This window comes from Erinaceus europaeus, chromosome 1 (assembly GCF_950295315.1).
Source record: "Erinaceus europaeus chromosome 1, mEriEur2.1, whole genome shotgun sequence".
In the NCBI taxonomy this organism is placed as follows: Eukaryota; Metazoa; Chordata; class Mammalia; order Eulipotyphla; family Erinaceidae; genus Erinaceus; species Erinaceus europaeus.
Window position 1 is genome coordinate 96,747,486 of NC_080162.1, and position 23,704 is coordinate 96,771,189.

The 23,704-nt window shown below is 40.7% G+C and overlaps 1 protein-coding gene across 7 annotated transcripts in view; it reads right to left on the minus strand.

Moving 5' to 3' along the window:
* The window catches only part of TMEM273 (transmembrane protein 273), a 60,148-nt gene that overhangs the window by 5,407 nt on the left and 31,037 nt on the right, over nt 1–23,704 (minus strand). Inside the window, exon 6 of one of the 7 annotated variants that reach the window (XM_060191417.1) lies at nt 5,136–5,479. The exons of 3 other annotated variants lie outside the window; for them this stretch is intronic. In XM_060191417.1, the coding sequence (XP_060047400.1) occupies nt 5,443–5,479 (37 nt within the window). In that variant the 3' untranslated portion in view covers nt 5,136–5,442. Of the gene's footprint in view, nt 1–5,135; nt 5,480–12,676; nt 14,361–17,489; nt 17,719–23,704 lie in introns of those variants that run through there. 3 more of the 7 variants (XM_060191442.1, XM_016189719.2, XM_060191405.1) reach the window with 3 other exon arrangements.

A 23,704-nucleotide genomic window follows, 5' to 3' on the forward strand; every position in this document is an offset into this window, starting at 1 on the left:
ATGCATGCAAAGAGACTCTCTTTCCTGAAGCTTTGAATTCCCAGGTTAAATTCCCCACACCACCATAAGCCTAAAAGGAGCAGTGTTGTAGTTAAAAAAAAAAAAAAAAAAAAAAGTTCCTACTCATGACCACATAATGTGAGCTCAGATCTAGAGGGATGAAAAGGTCAAATAGGCTCCTAAGCTGAATATGGGCCACAGATCACATCAAATTGATGGGTTTACAGTCAACAATATCTATACACCTTTCATATTTGGGAGCTACTGTCTTCCCTGATCCAGATTTCTGGTCCTTTTTCCAGCCATGACATCATCTCCCCAGACAATAACTTGGAACCACCTGCATATCAGATTTCAGGCTCAGGGAAAAAACAAAAAAACTAGTATAGGCACAGGCCCTTTGGAATATAACTAAAATAGGCCTACTAGCTATCTACAAAACGGAACTACACCCCCAACTCTTCATCTGCAATATTGCAGCCTTTAGGTTCATGATTGGTCAACAATTTGTTTGGTTTTATATGTTAACTCTCTTTCAGCCACCAAGTTCCAGATGCTAACATGATGCCAATCAGACTTCCCTGAACAGACAACCCCACCAATATGTCCTGAAGCTCTGCTTCCCCAGAACCCCACTCCAGTAGGGAAAGAGAGAGACAGGCTGAGAGTATGGACTGACCTGTCAACGTCCATGTTCAGCGGGGGAAGCAATTACAGAAGCCAGACCTTCCACCTTCTGCATCACACAATGACCTTGGATCCATACTCCACAGAGTTAAAGAATAGGAAATCTATCAGGGGAGGGGATGGGATATGGAGTTCTCGTGGTGGGAATTGTGTTAAGTTGTACCCCTCTTATCCTACAAATTTTATAAATAAAAATTTAAAATACCAAGGAAGTTGTGAAATATATATCAGTGGAATAGTGCTCTTCAGTTAAACATGATAATTTATCATTCAGAAGAAAATGGATGGAACGAGAGGTCATCGTACTTAGTGGAATAAGTAAAGAAGTGAAGGACAACTACTGGATGGTTTCACTTATATGTTAAATACATGTGACTAAAGCAAATACATTGGCAAGAAATAGCAATCAAATTGTTTATTTTAAAAGTATTTGTGAGACAGTGACAAGAGAAATGAGAACTGCTCAGTTCTGACATATAATGGTGCCAAGGATTGACTAAGAATTTGCAGCCTCAGACATGTTAAGCCTGTGTTCTAGCATCTTGAGCAATCTCCCCAGTACCCCCAATTAATCCTAGACTTTGTTAAAGTTGTCAGAGGGAAGATTTGGAATGGGGGAGAGCACAAGAACTTTGTTGGCAGGTAAGGTGAGTTATACATACAAATGTTTAAGTGTGGGAATTATGCCCCTGAAATCTTTTGATTTTTAAATTATCTTTATTATTGAATAGAGACAGCTAGAAATCAGCAAGGAAGGGAGTGATAGGGAAAGAGACAAAGAGACACCTGCAACACTGTTTCACTGCTCGCAAAGTTTTCCCACTGCAGGTGGAGACAGGAGCTGGAACCCAGGTCTTTGCATATTGTAACATGTGCTCTCATCCAGGTGGGCCACCTCCCAGATCCAGTCTTACAATTTTGTAAAGAAATAGTAAATCAGTTATATTTTTAAAATGTTTTAAAAGGTTGAAAGGCATTGGGGACCCAGGACATGATGATAGATGAAACCATCAGTTGATGGTAGGTGTGGTATACAGATAACTATCATGGGGAGAGAAGAAACTGTACTCACGTGTCAACTATCTAGTAAATCATTATTTTCCCCAATCAAGAGACTTTTCAGCTAAGTTTTTTAAAAAGTGAAAGTAGACCCACAAACAAGATTTTCCAGAGCCCCAGAATTCTTGCCCCATCCATTCCCAGGATGCTCCATGACAAGTCCAACGGGGATAGAATAGTCCACAGTCCCTAAGGTCAGAGGACAGCATTTTGGCTCACTGGATGTGGGAAATGGAACAGAGGTGAGGCCACAAAACCTGTCTCCATCCACAAAGGGTTAAAAGAAACTGGTTAGAAACTAGTCCTGTGGGAAAGACATGAACAAGGAAACATAAACAAGGATAAATGAAAGACAGAGTTATGTGGCTCAGTGAGAGCCTGATCAAAACCAGCTGGGCTAGCAAACCAGACTACAGAGAAGAGAGACACATAGGAAGGAGGATCCTGGGGGGCCTAGGCAGGGGCTAAGCTGGGGTAGGGGAGGGGGCAGGGCAGCCTGTCAGCTAGGAGGGCTTCCCAGAGGAATATAACTTAAGACACAAGCACAGCTTGGGGAGATGGGCATGATAAGCACTTTAACACATGAAGGAGATGTTTCTGTTGCCAAGATGAAAGGTAAGTCCACAGCATTTGGCCACCACCAACTGCGTGTCAGGCAAATGAGCAATGTTACATCATTTCATCCTTGGGATGGGCCTGGAAGAGGCATCATCTCCTATTCCAAATTTTTGAGTAAATATCCCTGGGTAAAATTGTCCCTGAGTTGTCGAGCCCGTGTCCATCTGCAGATCACAAGTTTCCTCAGTCATTGCCAGAGTCCTCCAGGGCCCACCCCACATTCCTTCTTACCCTCTCAAGACACAAGTCCCACCCCAACTCCTCCCTGCCACCTACTCACTGCTCCTTCTGAGCTACAGAGACCCTTCACGAGATAGTGTGAGGGTCCAGGCAGTGGCACACTGGACAATGCATATATTAGCAGTCTCAAGAGCCCACATTCAATCCCCCAGGCCCCACCTATAGGGAGTTGGGGCGGGGAGAGAAGCTTCCCAAGTGGTGAAGCACTGCTTCAGATGTCTCTCTTTTTCTCTGTCACCTCTTTACCTCTTGATTTCTCTCTGTCCCATCATATAAGTATATATTAACAAAAGGACCTGGTGTCAGCCTCAGACTAGACATTATTTCCATCTCATAAAGGCTGAAGCAACTTTACAAAGTTTCTTTCAGTTTGTGCAAGGCCAGTGCTAAACAAACACTGTAAACTCTCCTTAACCTGAAGAGACGCTTCCCCCTTAGGGGTCAAAATGCCTCAGTGACTCCATGGACAATAATGGTTTAGAAGCTACTTCCCACTTAGGACTTTACTCTTGGTCTAAATATGACACAATTCCTCTACTCTACTAGTTTAATCCTTTCTTTGGTTAAATACATTCACTTTTCTGTGACTTTCCATTATTGTTTTCAGGATAGAGACACAGGACACACCCCCCCCCCAACACACACACACATACTCAGAGGGAGTGAGGCATTGGTGGGATAGGTGGCCTTCAGAACTCAGTTGGTGGCTGGTTTTATGACCACTATCATCTGTAGTTTCATATGTGTGGTGACACAGCACGTGAATAGGATTTTGGGGCATGATTAGCATATAGCTGAGGACTGACTGTAAGAATGTAATTAGTATACTGCTGACATCAGCCAGTACAAGCATAGTACAAAATTACGCAAACCCATAAGGGATTGTGGGAGCACCCAACTGAGCACATACATGCACAAGGACCCAGGCTCAAGTCCTGGTCTCTACCTGTAGAGGGGAAGCTTCACTAGTGGTGAAGCAGTGTTGCAGGAGTCTCTTTCTCTCTTCCTCTCTATCTCCTCCTTTCATTTCTCTGTTTCTATAAAAATAAATAAATAAATAATTTCGGATACTAGGAATGTTATGATCTATTTCCCTTTTGAGTGACTCATTTCAGTTTTGCCTCTAATTCTAGGACACAAATGCTTTATCTGGATTTTAATAAGAAGCCAGATCTATTTAGGAATTGTACTGGATATCCAGAGTGGTAGAAGCAGTAGAATATGTATTTATATTGAAATAGATTTTAAGAAATTGATTTGTGTGTGTGTGTGTATGGTCAACTCCCCCCCCCCCACCCCACACCATGTTTATCACTGGGGCTTGGCACCATCATCACAAACCCACTGCTCCTGGTGGCCATTTTTTCCATTATATTGGATAAGACAGAGAGAAATTGAGAGAGGAGGGAGAGAAAAAGAGGGAGAGAGAAAGATAGACACCTGCAGACCTGCTTCTCAAATTGTGAAGCGACCCCCTGAAGGAGAGAGGTTGGGGGTTTGAACCTGGATCCTTGCGCTGGTCCTTGTGCTTAACACTATGTATTGTGCTTAGCCTGGTGCACTACCATCTGGCCCTGATTTTAAGAAATTACTGTAAAAGGGTATGGAGGCTAAAAATTCCAAATCTATAGGATGGACTGATAGGTTGGAGAACCAGGGAGAAGACTATATTTGGTTCTAGTCTGAAGACTATTTGCTGTAAATTTTTCTGTTTTTTAAATATTTTTTATTAGTGATTTAATAATGATTGACAAGATTGTGGTATAAGAGGGGTACAATTCCATACAATTCCCACCAACAGAGTTCCACATCCCATCTTCTCCATTGGTAACTTCCCTATTCTTCCCTTTGGGAGTATGGACCCAGGATCACTGTGAGGTACAAAAGGTGGAAGATCTGGCTTTTGTAATCGCCTCTCCACTGGACATGGGCACTGACAGGTCAATCCATACTCCCAGCCTGTTGCTATCTTTCCCTAGTGGGACAGGGCTCTGGAGAGGTTCTTCTTCTAGCGTTTGCCCTTCTTCTGTAGCCAGTCAACAGTGTCAGGTTGAGCCTGATGTAAAGTTTCGAGACCTCCTTTGAATCTGGAGAGGAGGCAGTCATTGACTATGTGGGTCATAGTCTGTCTGTAGCCGCAGGGGCAGTTCGGGTCGTCTCTGGCTCCCCAGCGATGGAACATAGCGGCGCACCGGCCATGGCCTGTTCGATAGCGATGAGGAGGGCCCAATCATAACGTGCTAGGTCAAAGCCGGGTTGACGCTTGCAGGGGTCTGTGATGAGGTTCTTTACCTCAGCTGACTGCCAACTCTGTTTCCAAGAGTCTGGAACAGAGAAGTTCAGTGTAGGCATAGGGGACCAGATTGGGTGACGAGACGTCAAGCGTTGGACAGGGTGGGCGAAGATATCCGCGTATATTGGCAGGTCCGGTTGAGCGTAGACGTGGGAAATGAACTTAGATGATGCCGCATCCCGACGAATATCCGGCGGGATGATGTTGCTAAGAACTGGCAGCCATGGAACCGGGGTGGAACGGATGGTTCCAGAAATTATCCTCATGGAGGAATATAATTTGGAATCGACCAAGTGGACATGGGGGCTACGGAACCATACTGGGACACAGTATTCTGCAGTGGAATAGCATAATGCCAGAGATGATGATTGTAGTGTGGAAGCGCTTGTGCCCCATGAGGAGCTGGCCAGTCTTGCAATGATGTTATTCCTCGCGCCCACCTTTGCTGCAGTTTTTATTAGATGTTTTTATGTTTTTTTTTTATGAGAGTTTTCTGGAGAGGTGAGGTTCCAGGACACATTGGTGAGGTTGTCTGCCCAGGGAAGTCAGGATGGTGTCATGGTAGCACCTGCAACTTGATGGCTAAAAAGCATTAAGATATAAAGCAGAAGAATTTGTTAAATAATCCAGAAGTTTTCTCTTGCCTGGAGGAGATCAGTCTTCTGTTTAACTCTGACCTTCAGCTGAGTGGATGGGGCCCACCCACATCACAGAAAGTAATCTACTTACCCAAAATCCTTTAGTTTAAATATTAATTTCGTCCAAAAATGCCCTTACAGAAAGAAACATGATAATGTTTGCTCAAATATTCAAGCACTCTGACCTAGCCAAGTTGACAAATAAAATTAACTATCCCACCCAATCCTTCTAATCAGGCAGAATTTGAACTTCAAACAGCAGGGAAGCTGCTGAAATCTCTTCTTGCCTCTTTTTTTTAAATCATCCAGCTGTTGTTTTTATGTTCTGGATCCTATGGGAATGTGCCAATGGGTAAAGCCAGCAGATAACTTAAGGGATCTCTTACAGAAGACTTTGGGGTCTCCTCCCCATCAAAGTTGCTTCTTTTGGGGGAGTGTTCTAAATTTCTAATTATTGTAATAGATTCAAGTCTGAACCTGGGTTTCCCTGATGCAATGAAACTCCCACTTTGTGTGAAAATTCTTGTTCTATATGCAATGTAAATTGAGATGTGTCCTCAGGAGAAGAGTCAGATAAATGTGGAGACCATACATTTCTCTTCTTTTAAGGGCCAATTTCCCTCTAGCTTACACCTTCTTTACATGACTTTTTAAAATAAGAATCTATTTAGTGAATTTAATGAATTCACATTTACTTTCATTTATTTCTATTTTTTGTCATCTATTTATGATTCCCTTCCTCCTCTTCCCTCTCTTCCATTTCTACTCCCCCCCCTTCCTCTTCACTTTGTACTCTTTCTCTTTGAATTATTATTATATTTTATGGTCTGTAATTATTGAGATTTTAATCTCTTCCCATTTATTTTTCTATTCTAGGGGCTGGTTCTGAATTTACATTCTATAGATTCAATATTAAACATGTCTGCTAATACTAAGAATTCATAAATGTCCTATATTAAATCCTTGAACAATTTGATGTTTTTACTTTCTTTCCTCATTTTTCTCTCATACTGAGATCATGTGGGTTCTTAGTTCATAGTAGTTATGTTAACATTGCTTAAACAGTTATTATTCACTTAAATTTAACTTTAATGATTTATTCATTCATGGACACATATTTTAATCTCACACACTCCTGTTAAATTCTTTCTTTTTGCTAAAGTGTGTCGTCTCGACATTCTTAGGAAAGCATTTTTTGGATACTATTTTTCTTTCACTTTTGCATATTCTGTCCTGTTTTTTTTTTTTTTTTTACTTTCTCACTTGAGCGGTAGTTTTTTGGTAACACAACACTATAAAGTATAATTGTTTCCACTGAGAACATTACTTCTTTGGAGATATACATGACTTGCAGACATGAGGAAATGCTCTACTTCACTTATCTTTAGAGGAAAACAAATTAAAACCACACTGAGATTCCACCTCATGATAGTGAGAATGGCCTACATAAACAAAACAGGAAACCACAAAAACTGGCAAGACTGTGAGAAAGGAGGAACTGTTACACTGCTGGTGAAAATGCAAACTGGTGCAGCCACTATGGAAAGCAGTATGGAAGATCCTTATACAAATAAAAATGGAAATACTTCATGATCCAGCAATACCATTCTTAAGCACTTGGTCAAAAGACATGGAAAACAGTAGTTCAGAGAGATATATGTATCCCTCCCCAGGCTCATAGCTGCATTATTTATAATAGCCAAAATATGGGAGCAACCTAAGTGCCCAATAAAAGATGACTAGATAAAGAAGTTAGGGAACGTATACTCCATGGAGTACTATTCTACAATTAAAAAGATGGTATTTTGTTCTCTAGGACAAAATGGATAAATCACGAGGTGACTATGCTTAGTGAAGAAAGTTAGAAGGTGAAAGACAAATATTAGTGGGCCAAGTGGTGGTGCACCTGGTTGAGCACACATGTTACAGTGCACAAGGACCCAGGTTCAAGCCTCCAGTCCCCACATGCAGGGGGGAAGGTTTGCAAATAGTGAAGCAGTGCTAGAGGTATTTCTCTGTCTCTCTCTCTATCTCTCCTTCTCCCCTCAAGTTCTGGGCATCTCTATCCAATAATAAATAAAGACTTAAAATATAAAAAAGACAAATAACAGATGCTTTCACTCATATGTGGAATATAGAAAACTGGAGCTCCTGAACTTGTAAATAAAAAAAAATGTAACCAGTCTTTCTCTACAACTTTTGAGAGAACTGCAGTAGTGATCATTGGGAGCTGAGGGGAAGGCATAAAACTTTGGTCATGGGGTTGATGTAGAACTCTGTCTTTGTTATCTTCTAGTCTTGTAAATCATTAATAAATCACTAACTAAAATTATATTTATAAAGAAAACATTACTTCTTTATCTTCATTCTTTTTTAATTTTTAAAATTTTATTTATTTATTTATTTATTTTCCCTTTTGTTGTCCTTGTTGATTTTTATTGTTATGGTGGTTATTATTGTTGTTGTTATTGATGTCATCATTGTTGGATAAGACAGAGAAATGGAGAGAGGAGGGGAAGACAGAGAGGGGGAGAGAAAGATAGATACCTGCAGACCTGCTTCACCGCTTGTGAATCGACTCCCCTGCAGGTGGGGAGCCAGTGTCTTGAACCAGGATCCTTACGCCGGTGCAGTCCTTGTGTTTCAAGCCATGTGAGCTTAACCTGTTGCGTTACCACTGGACTCTCTATCTTCATTCTTTAGTCCTTCATCCTTTAGCTAAAAAGAAACTAATTTTACTTACTTTATCTTTTAGGTAGTTTGATAGATTTGCTATTGTTTGTTTGATATCCTCAAACTTTACTTTGATTTCTCTGGGTGTAGTAGGATTTGGTGTGTGCATGTGCATGTATGTGTGCATGTATAAGTATATATTGGAGGCCTTACACTCTTATTCTGCCACTTTGAGGCTGATTTGTTTTCTAATAATTTATTTATTTATTTGTTAGAAAGGAAAAAAGAGAGAAAGAACCAGGCATCATTCTGATACCTGTGCTGCTGGGGATTGAACTCAGGACTTCATGCTTTATCCACTTTGCCCTCTCCTGGACCACTGGGATTGATATCTTTTTTTTCTCATTCTTTTCACTTCAGTTAGAGACAGACAGAGACAGAGAGAAAAAGAGGGAGAGAGAGAAAGGGAGAAATACCATAGCTCTGCCCTCATCTGTGGAACTTCTGCTGATTCTAAGGCTCTCAAATGAAGAACTTTGGGCATATTACAGTGTGTGCTCTGTGAGATGAACTAATAATCCCTTGCCCCCTGAACTAGTTTTTGGTGTCTTTCTATAGCTTTGGTAAGTGTAGCCCCTCTCTTCTTTGTCCTGTCTTCTTTCTCCTTCTAGAAAGAAGACAGGACACATTAATTTATTAAATTAATGTGAGACCTTGTGGATCTTTTCATGCCACTGAACTTCTATTTCATATATCCAGCTATATCCTTATGCAGAAGGGGATAGATTTGGGAAAGAGAAACAGATCACATAATACAGACAAGCAAATGGCTGAATGTCTTGACATCTCATTCACACCTCAGAGTTCTGGACTCTGCTCCCCACAGTCCTAAGATTGGTACTGACCTGCCTTTCTTTTCATTTATCACATTCTGCCATATACCTGGTATTGACAATGCAGGTTCTGGAATGTTCTGCTCTCTTGCCTGAGAAGCCCCCTCCCCAGGTCCAGACTGAGACATTACTCTTTGTTATCAATTATCATTTTTATCTCTTCCGATCTCCAATAACATTCTATTCACATCTCTAAAATAAAACTTGATTACCCTGTTTGCCTGCAATTTCATATATACCAAATCTCTGTTTCTATGTTTTTCCTATAGCCTTTAGTACCATACATTATAGCAAGTAACATTTAAAGAGGATTCACAAGTGTGGGACTCTGTTCAAAGTGGGTTTTTTTCATTTCTTTATTGGGGAATTAATGTTTTACATTGACAGTAAATACAATAGTTTGTACATGCATAACATCCCCAGTTTTCCAAATAACGATACAACCCCCACTAGGTTCTCTGTCATCTTTTTTGGACCTGTATTCTCCCTTCCCTCCCAAAGTGTTTTTTTATTATTATTTTTTATATTTATTTATTTTCCCGTTTGTTGCCCTTGTTGTTTTTCATTGTTGTTCGAGCCCCCGGCTCCCCACCTGCAAGGGGAGTCGCTTCACAGGCAGTGAAGCAGGTCTACAAGTGTCTGTCTTTCTCTCCCCCTCTCTGTCTTCCCCTCCTCTCTCCATTTCTCTCTGTCCTATCCAACAACAACGATAACAATAACAACAATAATAACTACAACAACAATGAAAAAAAAGTGTTTTTTTTAATATTTATTTTATTTATTTATTCCCTTTTGTTGCCCTTGTTGTTTTATTGTTGTAGTTATTATTGTTGTTGTCGTTGTTGGATAGGACAGAGAGAAATGGAGAGAGGAGGGGAAGACAGAGAGGAAGAGAGAAAGATAGACACCTGCAGACCTGCTTCACCGCCTGTGAAGCTACTCCCCTGCAGGTGGGGAGCCGGGGTTCGAACCGGGATCCTTATGCCGGTCCTTGTGCTTTGCGCCACCTGTGCTTAACCCGCTGTGCTACAGTCCGACTCCCCAAAGTGTTTTTTAAAGTATTTATTTTCACCTGATAGGGCATGGAAATAACTGAGAAGTGAGGGAGAAATAGGTAGAGAGAATGAGAGACAAGCTTGTGGGGGATAGGAGAATTGAATGCAGGTCCTTGCACATGGCAATATGTTCACTAAACCAGATATGCCACCACCAGGCCCCTGTTTGAAGTGTTTTATTATTTATTTAATTTAATTTATTTTATTATCTTTATTTATTTATTTATTGGATAGAGGCAGCCATAAATTGAGAGGGAAGGGGACAATAGAAAGGGAGAGAGACAAAGAGACACTTGCCACACTGCTTCATCACTCACAAAACTTTCCCCCTGCAGGTGGGGACCGGAGACTTAAACCTGGGTCCTTGAGCATTGTAACATGTATGCTCAACCAGATGTGCCACCACCCATCCCACACAACGAATTTAATATAGCTCTTTTAAAAAAAAAAAAAAAACCCAAAATATTTATTATTGGATAGAGAGAGAGAGAAATTGAGAGAGGAAGGGAAGATAAAAAGGGAAAGAAACAGAGAGACACCTGCAGCTCAGATTCACCACTCATGAAGCTTTCCCCCTACAAGTGAAGAGGAAGTGTTTTACATGCAACAGCTTACTGAAAAATTACAGTGACCCTCTGTGATCATTGTCACCAGTTTACAAAAGAGTAATGCTGTGACCCCAACAGGAGTTTGAGACTATTAGCATATGAATGATGTCAGCCTGCGTAGATGCTTCAGAGAAGGGAATGTACAAAAAGCAGGGACTTGGAGCAAGTCTTTCTTTTTGGCTGCTCTTCTCCTGGTCAGAAGCATCTCGGTGGAGGTGCTCCAGGTATCCTCCATGGCTGCTTCTCCTAGGAACTGAACATGTGTGACTCTGCTAGCAGAACCATGAGTAAACTATACCTCAGTTAATAATTGTTTATCTTATGGGACTAAACTTTTGATGACTATACTTAGAATTTATGGACCTAGCATGCTCTTAACCCTTGATGATAACTGCTTATTTTGCTTTTTACCCTAATAAAACCTTGTACTGTTTAAACCTGTTCCCCGCTCCCTGCTGTAGATCCTTTTAGGCACCACAGCTCCCCAAACCCTTTTTAAGTTAAAGATCAACAGAGGAAGCTAAGATGATATTGAGTCTTGTCAGAGATCACCCACCCTAAGTATGTGTAGACAGGAGAGATTAGGACTCTACCATCCAGACTGGAACCCTTGCACCTACTTATATTAAGTGAGTGACTGAATCAGCAGGGAAGCACATTTGTTGTTATAAGGAAAGCAACTATGCCTACAAAAGTTAGGCTTGAAGTTGTAAATATTATTTTCAAATGAATCAGATCCACCAGACCTCAATGAAGATAGCAGCCACTCAAGTAAGTTTTTCTCTGTTCTAGTGTGAATTATTTTCTTTTTAAAATAATTTTTAATTTTTTAAAATATATTTATTTAGTCCCTTTTGTTACCCTAGTTGTTTTATTGTTGTAGTTATTATTGTTGTTATTGATGTTATTGTTGTTGGATAGGACAGAGAGAAATGGAGAGAGGAGGGGAAGATAGAGAGGGGGAGAGAAAGACACCTGCAGACCTGCTTCACCACTTGTGAAGCGACTCCCCTGCAGGTGGGGAGCCAGGGGTTTGAATCAGGATTCTTATGCTGGTCCTTGTGCTTTGCACCATGTGCGCTTAACCTGCTGTACTACCGCTCAACTCTCAAATTGTTTTCATTTTGAGATGTGTCACTTCCTTAATGGCCCTCTGTTCTACTAATGTCCATTCTGAATGACCTGGGCTCTTCTGAAGTAATAGGCATTTCCAGTGTTACATCAAAGAACTTCAAAAGGCTGGAGGAGGTGACAGGAGTGTGACCAAAACTGCATCAAGTGGGACCTTCTGTCTAACATGGGCAGAGTACCCATAATGTCCCTTCTTAGAACAAGTCTAGTGGTGATAGGATCAGGGCCCTTGTTTTTGACAGCGTATGTCCCATTTGATCATGCCTGGAGTAATTGTTGAATGTTTTTTTTCAATTCCTTTTTGATCAATTGCACTGGACTGATAAGTCTTGTCACTATGTAAGAACCATGTTCTGATTTGTACTTAGGAAAGAACAAAAAAATCAAAGCCATATTTTAAGATATATTTATTGCCTCTAGGGTCTTGTGCTTGCAACCTATTCCAATGCTTCCAGCTGGCTATTTTTTTTTTCTTTCAACTTCAGACAAAAATGGAAAGAGAAATAGGAAGAGAGACATCACAGCACTGCCCCACCCATTTGTTGAGCTTCCTCTCTATACCCTACATAACACTCCATGTTAGGCCTGGGATTCAAACCCATATTGTTACACATGGTAAAGTATACAGTCCATTGGGTGGAGTATCTCTGTCCTCATGTAAATATATATATATATATATATATATATATATATATATATATAATTTTATTTTTAACAGGTTCAGCTCTAGTTTATTTTGAAGTTGGAGAATTAAACCTGGAATCTTGGAGAGTCAGGCATATAAATATTTTTGCATAACTACTATGTTGTCTTCCTAGCTCCATTTTTTAAGTACCTTATTTGTTTTTGGATAGAGACAGGTAGAAATTCAGAGGGAAGGGTAGCTAGAAATAGAGATAGAAGGAGAGCCACCTGCAGCATTGCTTTACCACTCATGAAGCTTCCCCCTTACTGGTGGGGAATGGGGACAGCTTATTCTGCCTCAAGGACACACCAACTTTTCTAACCCCGGAATAGTGCTGATTTCAATATACTTCCCTGTTCTTTACATGGGAGTCATTCAGACAAAATCAGTTTTCAGGAATAGTGCTGGAAATACAGATCCTGGTGTGGGATGGGGGATAAACAAGGATCTTATAATTAGTTCTACTGTATCTACAGAAAAATCAAACAACTACTGTGAATTCACAAGCATTTGCTTTGGTTCACCAGTGTCCCTGGCATTCACAAACCAGATGTCTTAATTAAAATGCTGCTAAAAGGAGCAAATCAATTAACAGATACCTTATGTGATGGTTTATTCTATCTTACACACAGAAAATTGCTTATGAGTATCACATTACCGCTTTAGGTTATCAGTTAAAGACTGCTAATGAACTACATTGTTATCAAGTCAGATAAAAGATGCCAAGGGAATCCAGACAAATTATTGTAACACAGCACTTTGTTTTGAAATATAGCTCATCTTTCATCATGCAGATGGAAGTAACCTGATATAAAGAGAGCCAGTTCCATACAAACACCCAGATTTCAGTTGAATGAAATGGTGGAATTTTGGTGCAGAAACGCAGGGCCAATATAACAGGGGAGAGAAATGTTAATGGGGATGGTGCCTCAGTACCTTAGGTAAATAATTTAAAAAAAAAAAAAGGTGTGACATCCCTAAGCCTTTGTCAATCCTTCTGAGTGTAAATCCTTCACAATATTATAATAATAACCATAAAATAATTCTATAAGCCTAACAATAGTCATTTACATTTGTATAGCTCTCAACAGGGTGTTGCATCTGTTTTCTCATTTACTCCTTTATTGACTCCATTATTGTACACTACACAACAGCTGCAGGCCCACTCCACTGTCATCAAGAGCCCTCCTTCTCACTACCCCTCCCTCACACCCCAGCCTAGCTCACCATTTCTTCTTTTAGAAGCTCAGGCTTTCACTGACAGGATCAGAGATTGCCTACATTGCCACCATGTTTCAAGACTCATGAATGTTCACAGATGTGTCTTTATGCTATTATTCTGACAGCTCAGATGGGTGCAACAGTCCAAAAAGTTCTGCTAACCTCCTGATAAGATGGTGATACTGAGAAAGTTGTGTCTTGAGTTTTGACAGAACTACAATGCCGTCACAGAAGTGTGACAGCTTTAACAGGACAGGCAATGTGGATTGGCTTCCATCCTTTGTTATTGCAGGATACAGTGTTCATGCCTCCCATTATGCAATCAACTTCTTGCAGCAGAGAGACAATGCTTTCCTTCAAGACCGAAGCATTTCAGATTCCATTTTTTTCTATTATTTGCCCTGGGTATTAAGTTCCATTTGAAGGCCTATCACCAGCCATGGATCCTGAAAGTCAAAATATCCCCACGAGTGCTTATGTCTTGGACATATGTCAGACTGCTGAACCTGAACCCCTCATGAAGCAGTCATTCAATCAGAGCTCAATTACTTGTGCAGTTCTGAATGGGAGAGAACAAAATGGAAGATTTGTTCACAAAGGGATGATATTTCCACTAATTATGCCATATGTTTATCACACACACACACACACACACACACACACACACACACACACACACACACTTCAGCAGGTTGAAAGAGTTCATCTGCAAATCTTAGCAAGTTGGGACATTTCCTTGTGTAACACAGAAAAGGGTCTGAAGAACAGCATCTTCTATGTAAAGGGATATTTTTAATATTTTCAGATAGAGCTCAACTTAGAGGTTGTTTTCTAGCTGCCAAAACCAAGGCCACAAACTTCACCCACTTTGGTAACATAAAGGGAACTCATTCCTCAAGGTTAATAGGTATATCTAAGGGAAAGTGTCATTTTCTATACTTGAAGTATTTACACAACTCTGTGCAGACACTATAAGGACAAAGGCAGATAAAACGATAGGAACTGATGTCTTCATGTCTAAACTATATGCTATCTAAGAATGTGGAACATCTTCACTTAGTATACTAGACAGGAAGAAAATAAAATATATTGATATGGAACATAAAAAGTCACCAGCCAAACCCCAACACAGTAGAGCTTATATTGAGGGCAGGGTGGGGATCCTTGATGTTATTGACATTTCCAACACATAAACTGAATTCACACCAGCCGATCATATTATCCATAGTTAAAGATATGTATATACACACACATATACAATACATATTGCACGCTTGCTTATGTAATTTCATTATACATACACAGTCCTAATATCTTGATGTTCAACATGGGAGACAAAGTAGAAAGAACAAGGACAGCAGAGTAAAGCATCAGTGGGATGAGTAAAATCAAAAACCATAGAAAGGATAGCATATTCCTATGTACCTTGGGTATGATGGACTAGGGACATAGGTCAAGGTTGGGGTCAGAGAGTCTGATAGTAGCAGAGCTGACACAAAAGATAAGAAAATTGGAAATGAACAAGAATGTCAATGGAAGTGGAGAAAGGGATTCCATAAAGGCCTAGTTGGCAACAAGTGTTTGTGATATTCCTTTCATAAATAGTCAATCCAGAAGAGCATGGAGTTCAAGTTGCTTTAAAAGTCTAGGGTTTTCTCAGAAGGCTCATCCCCGCTATTGTTGTTAGCAAGATGTTAGTTAAAAGGGCCCCTTCCAGTGCTGTTAAAAAGAGGGTCTATAGTGACTTTGTTGAGAGACAGGAAGTAAGTATTTGGGGAAGAAAACTGCTGCCCAGGAAATGGGCGTGGTGACAGGTGTGGCTTGGAAAGGTGAAGGCGGGGCTTGGATATTATAAGCCAGACTCAGTGGGCATTGCTTGCTCTCTCTGCTGAGAGACTCCCATCAACATGTGAGCAAGAGCTCTGAGGGGCAATTCTCTCTCCCTCTCTCTCTCTCTCTCCCTTCTTCCCTCCCTCCCTGCCTCTCTCTGTCTTTCTCTGTCTCTTAGCCTAACATGTAAGTATTCTCAATTTTCTTGAATAAGGCTTAAAATTCCTGAAAACTATGCTCTCTTTTCAGTTCTTTGTTTAGATTATGCATGACAAACGTTTAAATGTTGGGTAAACAAGAACTTTTAAATGTTGGGTAAACAAATGGCTGGTCAATTCCTTCTCAGTACAACTTGACCCAGCCAACCTTTGCATGTGAGCTTCTGATGCTCAAAGAAGATGGGAAGATCAGGTAAGCAGCCTCCAGGTATCCCTGGTTGCACTGAGCTGGGGAAGTAACACTTGTGAGAGGAGGCTACTATTCTCTAACAGGCTGTAAGGGGGTGTCACAAGCCTCTGGAGAACCAGCCACAACCTTCAGTAAAAGACAAGTAGCAGAAGCTAATACAGAAATTTCTGGTTAAACTACAAGTTGAAGTAGGCTCTGCAGGCACAGGTACAGATATAGGTATCCTTAATTGACTATCAAGAGAAAAAATAAATTTTTGGAGACTGTAGAATAATAATTGCTGCATAAACACAAATCTACTACAGACTGCAAAAAGCATCCAAGACCAATAAAGGGAGAAGACAAATAAACTAGGCTAGTAGCAAGGTTATCTGTATCTTCTGGACTGCCTAGGCCTCCAAAAGGTTCCATCTGAGGGTAAGTTAGTGCGTGCCTGGTAGTACTGAAAAGTTTTATGACTAAACCCAACACCTATCTCTAATTTTCTAAGCTCAACAACATCAGAATTGGTGTGCATTCCCTTAACATGATAAAATATGTATACTTCAGCTCTAAAGTCTTAATGGAAACTAGAAAGTTTTCTACCAAGATCAGGCACAAAACAAGTATACACCCTGTTTCCTTCATTATTTAACATTGGTGGTTTTTGCCAAGGCTATCAGAGAGGAGAAAACAAAGGGAGAACAAATGAGAAGAGCGATCTAAAATTTGCAGATGACATAATTGCCTAGAAACGTAAGGAGATTGAACCTGGGAAATAGTTCATGCTAAAGGCCCCAGAGGCTGTATGTTCAATTCTCTACACCACCTAATGCTCAGAGTTGAGCAGTTTTTCTGCGCTCTCTCTCTCTCTCTCTCTCTCTTAACATTACAGCAGCTGCCTTATTGAAAGCTTTTGTGCTTGTGTTAGTTTTCTTCTTGTTCTCCCTCCACCCCCCCAAAAAAAACTTGAGGAGAATAAGAAGAAAACTAACACAAGCACAAAAGCTTTCAATAAGACAGCTGCTGTAATATTAACATACAAAGAGAAATCCATAAGCAATCAGTGAGGAAATAGGAGACATATGGGAAACTTCATTTACAAAAGTAGTAAAAACATATAATATTAAGGAGTAAACTTAAGAGATCTGGAAAAAAAAGTCTCCTGATACACACAATGATATAACAAACAAACAAACAACAACAACAACAAAAATGTTGGGTTTGGGAGACAGCATAATGGTTATGCCAAAGACTTTCATGCATGAAGCTCTCAGGTTTTATGCTCAATCCCCAGCACCACCATCAACCAGAACTGAGCAGTGCTGTGGTTTTTTTTTTCTTTTTTATTTAAGAAAGGATTAATTAACAAAACCATAGGGTAGGAGGGGTACAATTCCACACAATTCCCACCACCCAATCTCCATATCCCATCCCTCCCCTGATAGCTTTACCATTCTCTATCCCTCTGGGAGCATGGACCCAGGGTCATTGTGGGTTGCAGAAGGTAGAAGGTCTGGCTTCTGTAATTGCTTCCCCGCTGAACATGGGCATTGACTGGTCGGTCCATACTCCAAATCTGCCTCTCTCTTTCCCTAGTAGGGTGGGTCTCTGGGGAAGCGGAGCTCCAGGACACATTCGTGGGGTCTTCAGTCTAGGGAAGCCTGGCCGGCATCCTGATGACATCTGGAACCTGGTGACTGAAAAGAGAGTTAACATACGAAGCCAAACAAATTGTTGAGCAATCATGAACCCAAAGCTTGGAATAGTGGAGAGGAAGTGTTAGGGAGGTACTCACTGCAAACTCTAGTGTACTTCTGCTTTCAGGTATATATTTTGCAGTAGTTTACGGATATGTGTGAACGTATGCTCTCTCACACAGAAACTGGTGTATATCTAGGTTTTGGGACTTTGTTAGAAAGTGAACCACCTGAAATGGAATTAGAGTATACTATGAAAGGAAAGGTCTCACATGAGTAATGAAGCTGAAGGGTTGTCATTCCACACCTGAAGTCTCTGGACACAGTCTGAAATGAAGCATGTTGAGGTGGCAATCGTTGTGTTGGTTAGGTTGTGATCAGCAGATGCAATATTATTTGGTATGGATTGGGAGAGGCATACGGGAAAGTGGGCCCTATACAATGGTTCGAGGACTGGGGGAAGTAGAGGCTCTATAGTGGGCATGTGAGTTTCCTGCTGTCTTAGGGTTCAAAAAGACAATCGATAGTAAATGTTATCATCACATTAATTGGTAATTGGGTTAACTTTGAAAAGTCCTTTTGCTAGGGTTTGCTGTACAGTACCCAGTATCTTGTATATAGCTGTGCTATTGGTTGCTTCTGATCTACTTGGTCTAGGCTTTGAGAGAGTCTGCATATCAATTACACAGCCTATATATTAAAAAGATTCAGTTTGTGTTTTGAAAAACTTCGAGACATACAATTGATTTTCCCCCTCTCATATTAATTAACTAATGATTTATATGACTACATTTTACTAGGAGTGTACATAAACACTATTCCCACCACCAAAAGACTGTGACCCATCCCTCCCACCCACTCTCACCCCCCACTGGCCCAGGAAGCTGCATGTCTACCCCTCACCACAAGCTTTTTACTTTGGTGAGTGCTATGGTTTTTTTCTCTTGTCCTTCTGTAGACCTCTCACTCTCTCACTAAAATAAAACTAATAAAATATTTTTTAAAAAGTCTTGTTCATAAGACTGTCTACCATTATAAGGATGTCAAGTCATCTTGCATTTAATACATGAAGTTAACACATCTCCCCTATAGATATCAAGATGTCTGTTTCCTGACACAGATTCTGGAGTTGATTCTTCAAAGTTCATATGGAAAAAATACACATGTAGGCCAGTGAAAGAGCTCACATGGATGGTGTGCCACTTTGCCATGTGCAGGCAACATGTTTGAGCCCAAATACCACCTCACTGAAGGAAGCTTCAGTGCTGTGGTCTCTTTTCACTTTCTCTTTCTCTTTCTCTGTTCCTATCCAAAACAAACAAGCAAAAGCAAAAAGAAATAACTTAAAAAAAAAACACTCATAAAGAAAAAGGAAAACCCAACATGTTAACACTTCCTCTCCACTATTCCAAGCTTTGGGTCCATGATTGCTCAACAATTTGTTTGGCTTTGTATGTTAACTCTCTTTTCAGTCACCAGGTTCCAGATGTCATCAGGATGCCGGCCAGGCTTCCCTAGACTGAAGACCCACCAATGTGTCCTGGAGCTCCGCTTCCCCAGAGACCCACCCTACTAGGGAAAGAGAGAGGCAGACTGGGAGTATGGACCGACCAGTCAATGCCCATGTTCAGCGGGGAAGCAATTACAGAAGCCAGACCTTCTACCTTCTGCAACCCACAATGACCCTGGGTCCATGCTCCCAGAGGGATAGAGAATGGGAAAGCTATCAGGGGAGGGGGTAGGATACGGAGATTGGGTGGTGGGAATTGTGTTGAATTGTACCCCTCCTACCCTAAGGTTTTGTTAATTAATACTTTCTTAAATAAAAAAATAAAAAAAATAAAAATAAAAAAAGAAATGAAACAGGAACTCCAAGAAATTACAGATATAGAGTGACTATTAGAGACAGAATATAGAAATCTCATTATGAGAACTTTCCAAGAATAAGCAAGAATTGAAAGAGAATTTACTATGGAATTAAGACACACAAAAGAAGAACTCAGAACAGAATTTGATAAGAAACTACAAAGCTTTGTATTCTGTAATTCCATTCCAGGTGTTCCACTCCCCAATAAAGTCCCCAAACCTGGATATAGTCCAGGTACCCTGAGATAGAGCATATGTTCACATGTGCCCATAAGCTAGGGAAAAATATATACCTGAAAGCTGAAGTATACAGGAGCCTGCAGGAAATACCTCTCAACACTTCATCTGCACTATTCCAGTCTTTAGGTCCATGGTCGTTCAACAATTTGTTTGGCTTTGTATGTTAACTCTCTTTTCAGCCACCAGGTTCCGGATGCCAGCATGATGCCGACCAGACTTTCCTGGACAGACAACCCCACCAGTATGTCCTGGAGCTCCACTTCCCCAGAGACTCACCCTACTAGGGAAAGAGAGAGGCAGACTGGGAGTATGGATTGACCAGTCAACACCCATGTTCAGCGAGGAAGCAATTACAGAAGCCAGACCTTCCACCTTCTGCAACCCACAACAACTCTGGGTCCACACTCCCAGAGGGATAGAGAATGGGAAAGCTATCAGGGTAGGGGATGGGATATGGAGATCGGGTGGTGGGAATTGTGTGGAACTGTACACCTCTTATCCTATGGTTTTGTTAATGCCTCCTTTCTTAAATAAAAATAATTTAAAAAATTTTTCCTTGTTTTAAATTTTTTATTATCTTTATAATAATATAATAACATATAATATAATAATCTTTCTAATATTTATTATTTTATTATCTTTATTTATTAAGAGATAGGGAAAGAGAGAGACAGAGAGACACCTGTAGCACTGCTTCACCACTTGTAAAGCTTTCCCTCTGCAGGTGGGAACTGGGGGCTTGAACCTGGGTTGTGCATGGTAACATGTATACTCAACCAGGTGTGCCACCACCCAGCCCCCTTTTCCTTCTTTTCTTTTCCATTCCTTTTTTTCTCCTTTCTCTTCTTTTCCTTCCCTTCCCTCCTTTTCCCTTCCCTTCCCTTCCCTTCCTTTCCCCTCCCCACCCTTCCCCTTCCCTCCCCACCCTTCCCCTTCCCTTCCCTTCCCTTCCCTTCCCTTCCCTTCCCTTCCCCTCCCCACCCTTCCCCTCCCCTCCCTTCCCTTCCCTTCCCTTCCCCTCCCCTCCCCTCCCCTCCCCTCCCCTCCCCTCCCCTCCTCACCCCTCCCCACGCCTCCCCTCCCCTCCCTTCCCTTCCCTTCCCTTCCCTTCCCTTCCCTTCCCTTCCCTTCCCTTCCCTTCCCTTCTCCTTCCTTTTCCTTCCTTTTCCTTCCCTTCTTTCCCCTCTCCTCCCCTCCCCTTCTCTCTATTTCTCTCTCTTCCCCTCCCCTCCTCTCTCCCCATCCCCTCCCCTCCCCTCCTCCATCCCCTCCCCTTTCCTCTCTTTTCCTTTGCTTTCATTTCCCTCTTTTTCTTCTCCTTTGTCTTTTCTTTTAACAGAGTACTTTTCAGCTCTGTTTTTAGGTGCTTGGAACTGAACCTATAATCCTGGAGCCTCAGGCATGAAAGTTATTTGCATACTGATCTGGCTACTTCCCATTCTCTGGGCTCTACATTAAAAAAACAAGGTGGGGGTAGGGGAAAGAGTTGATCCTTCAGGTTTGTGTGTGTGTGTTCAAGGACTCTCAATGTTATAGTTTATAGCTATTGCCAACTGACTTGCATTTCTCTGAAAGACCACTACTAGAATGTCTCATTCACATGTGCAATATAAAGATCGGAGACACAGGAACTTGTACAGCAAAGCAAAGCAAAACAGAACAAAACCAACCAGACAAACAAAAACTATAAGGAAACTTTGAGAAATAAGACATCGTGAAAACTATGGTGGCTGTGGGGTGAGGGTAGAGACACAAAACTGGTGCAACTATACCTCTGTAATCTTATGATTTTGTAAACTATTATGAAATCACTGATACAAATAAATTAAAGACAAAAGAAAAATTAGAGCAGAAGAGCAAGCTTGAACTCCTACAAAGGGAGCACAAGGTGCCTAGGACTGCCTGACTTGACCACAGAGCACTCCCCAGGAAAGAAGTATGTGCATGAATAATCACAAATACTATTGGAGACTAATAGAAAGTCTAGAAATAACTCAAGTACATATGGGAACTCCCTAAGGATGTGGGTTTTTTTTTTAATATAAAAAAAAGATATTGAGTGGACCAGATGGTGGCACACTTGGTTAAGTGTACATATTAGCATGTGCAAGGACCCGGGTTAGAGGCCCTTCTCCCCACTAGTTTCAGAAATGATGAAGGAGGTCTGCAGATGTGTATACTCCATGGAGTATTTTTCCACAATTGAAAAGAAGATATTTTGTTCTCTAGGGCAAAATGGATAAAGCAAGAGGTGACTATGCTTAGTGAAATAAGTTAGGAGGTGAAAGACAAATACTAGTGGGCCAGGCAGTGGTGCACCTGGTTGAGCACACATGTTACAGTGCACTAGGATCTAGGTTCAAGCCCCCAGTCCCCACCTGCAGGGGGAAAGTTTCACAAGTGTTAAAGCAGGGCTGCAGGTATTTCTCTGTCTTTTTCCCTCTCCATCTCCCTCTCCCCTCTCAATTTCTCTCTATATCTATCTGATAATAAATAAATAAAATACTAGAAAAAGACAAAACTGTCCCATAGGATTGGTGGATTCTTAGTACTGGTATTGAGCCCCAGTGATAACTCTGGTGACAAAAACAAAACAAAACAAAACAAAACAAAACAAACCAGATATTGAAATAACTAGCTTGCCACTTGAGGGATAGGGGGATTAGAAAAAGAAATACTTGCTCCATATATCAGACTATACACCACAATGCATGTCAAAAGGGATCAGAAAACCAAGTAAAATACGAGCCCATAAAAATACCTAGAAAATGACATGTATGGTCTGTATGTTCATAAATATGTGTAGCCAGTTTTAATTATTCAAAAATTATATATGTAAACATTTTAATCATATATATATATATATATATATATATATATATATATATATATATATATTAAAAGGAACAGAGTGAGCAAGAACCATTACAAAGTTACTTCAATGCAGTGGGTGAGTGTGTAAGAATAAATATCTGACAGATGTATGTCAACCAGTGTTATTGCTGGGACTCTATCTACAAGACTCCACTGTACCTGACAGCCATTTTTTTTTTATGGGGAAAGAGACAGAGAGATAGAAAAGGGAGAGAGAGACAAAAGAGACAGAGAGAAACAAAGACACTTGCAGCACTGCTCCATCATTTGTGAATCTTTCTTGCTGCAGGTGAGTCTGGGAACTTGAACCATTGAAGCCAAGGTCCTCATACATAGTAATGTGTGTGATCTTGCAGGTGAGCCACCAAATTCTCCCATTCACACATTTTCTTCTTTGAACTGTATATGTGTCTTATTCAAAAACTACAATTAAAAACCAAAAAAGATTAAGAAAGAAAACATGAAAATATGCACGCTGAAACCAGTGTTTTTAACTCTATATTAAATGAAGAGTGTGCACTTAATTTTTAACTAATACTTGGCACACATAGAGGTTTAATTATATGAACTGAAGTGGACCTTCAAGTGTTCATGAGTGTGTGGTGTTGCAGTTTTGAAAGCATTTTGTGTGTGTGGTAGAGAATAGAGCAAATAGATTTAAAAAAAAAAAGAGAGAGAGAGAGAGATTTACATAGCTGAGAAATAGAGTTTTCATTTTAGAGGAGACAAAAATAGGAATAAGGACATCTATGCTACTGCTATGCTACATTTTCTGACTTTCCCTATAGAGAGCTGGTTCAGCTGCCACAGTGCTTTGAATGCTAAACACATTTTGTGGTCAGTTTGGGGTTTTAAAAAAACATTCCACATCAGTCTGTCAATTAATCAGTATAGGTATCCAAGGAAAAACAGGTGACTTCATGGCTGAGAAGGGATAGTACTAAACATTTGAGATGTTGTGCTGTGTCAGGAATCTTGGAAATGTTTCGTGACTAATGGAACCCTG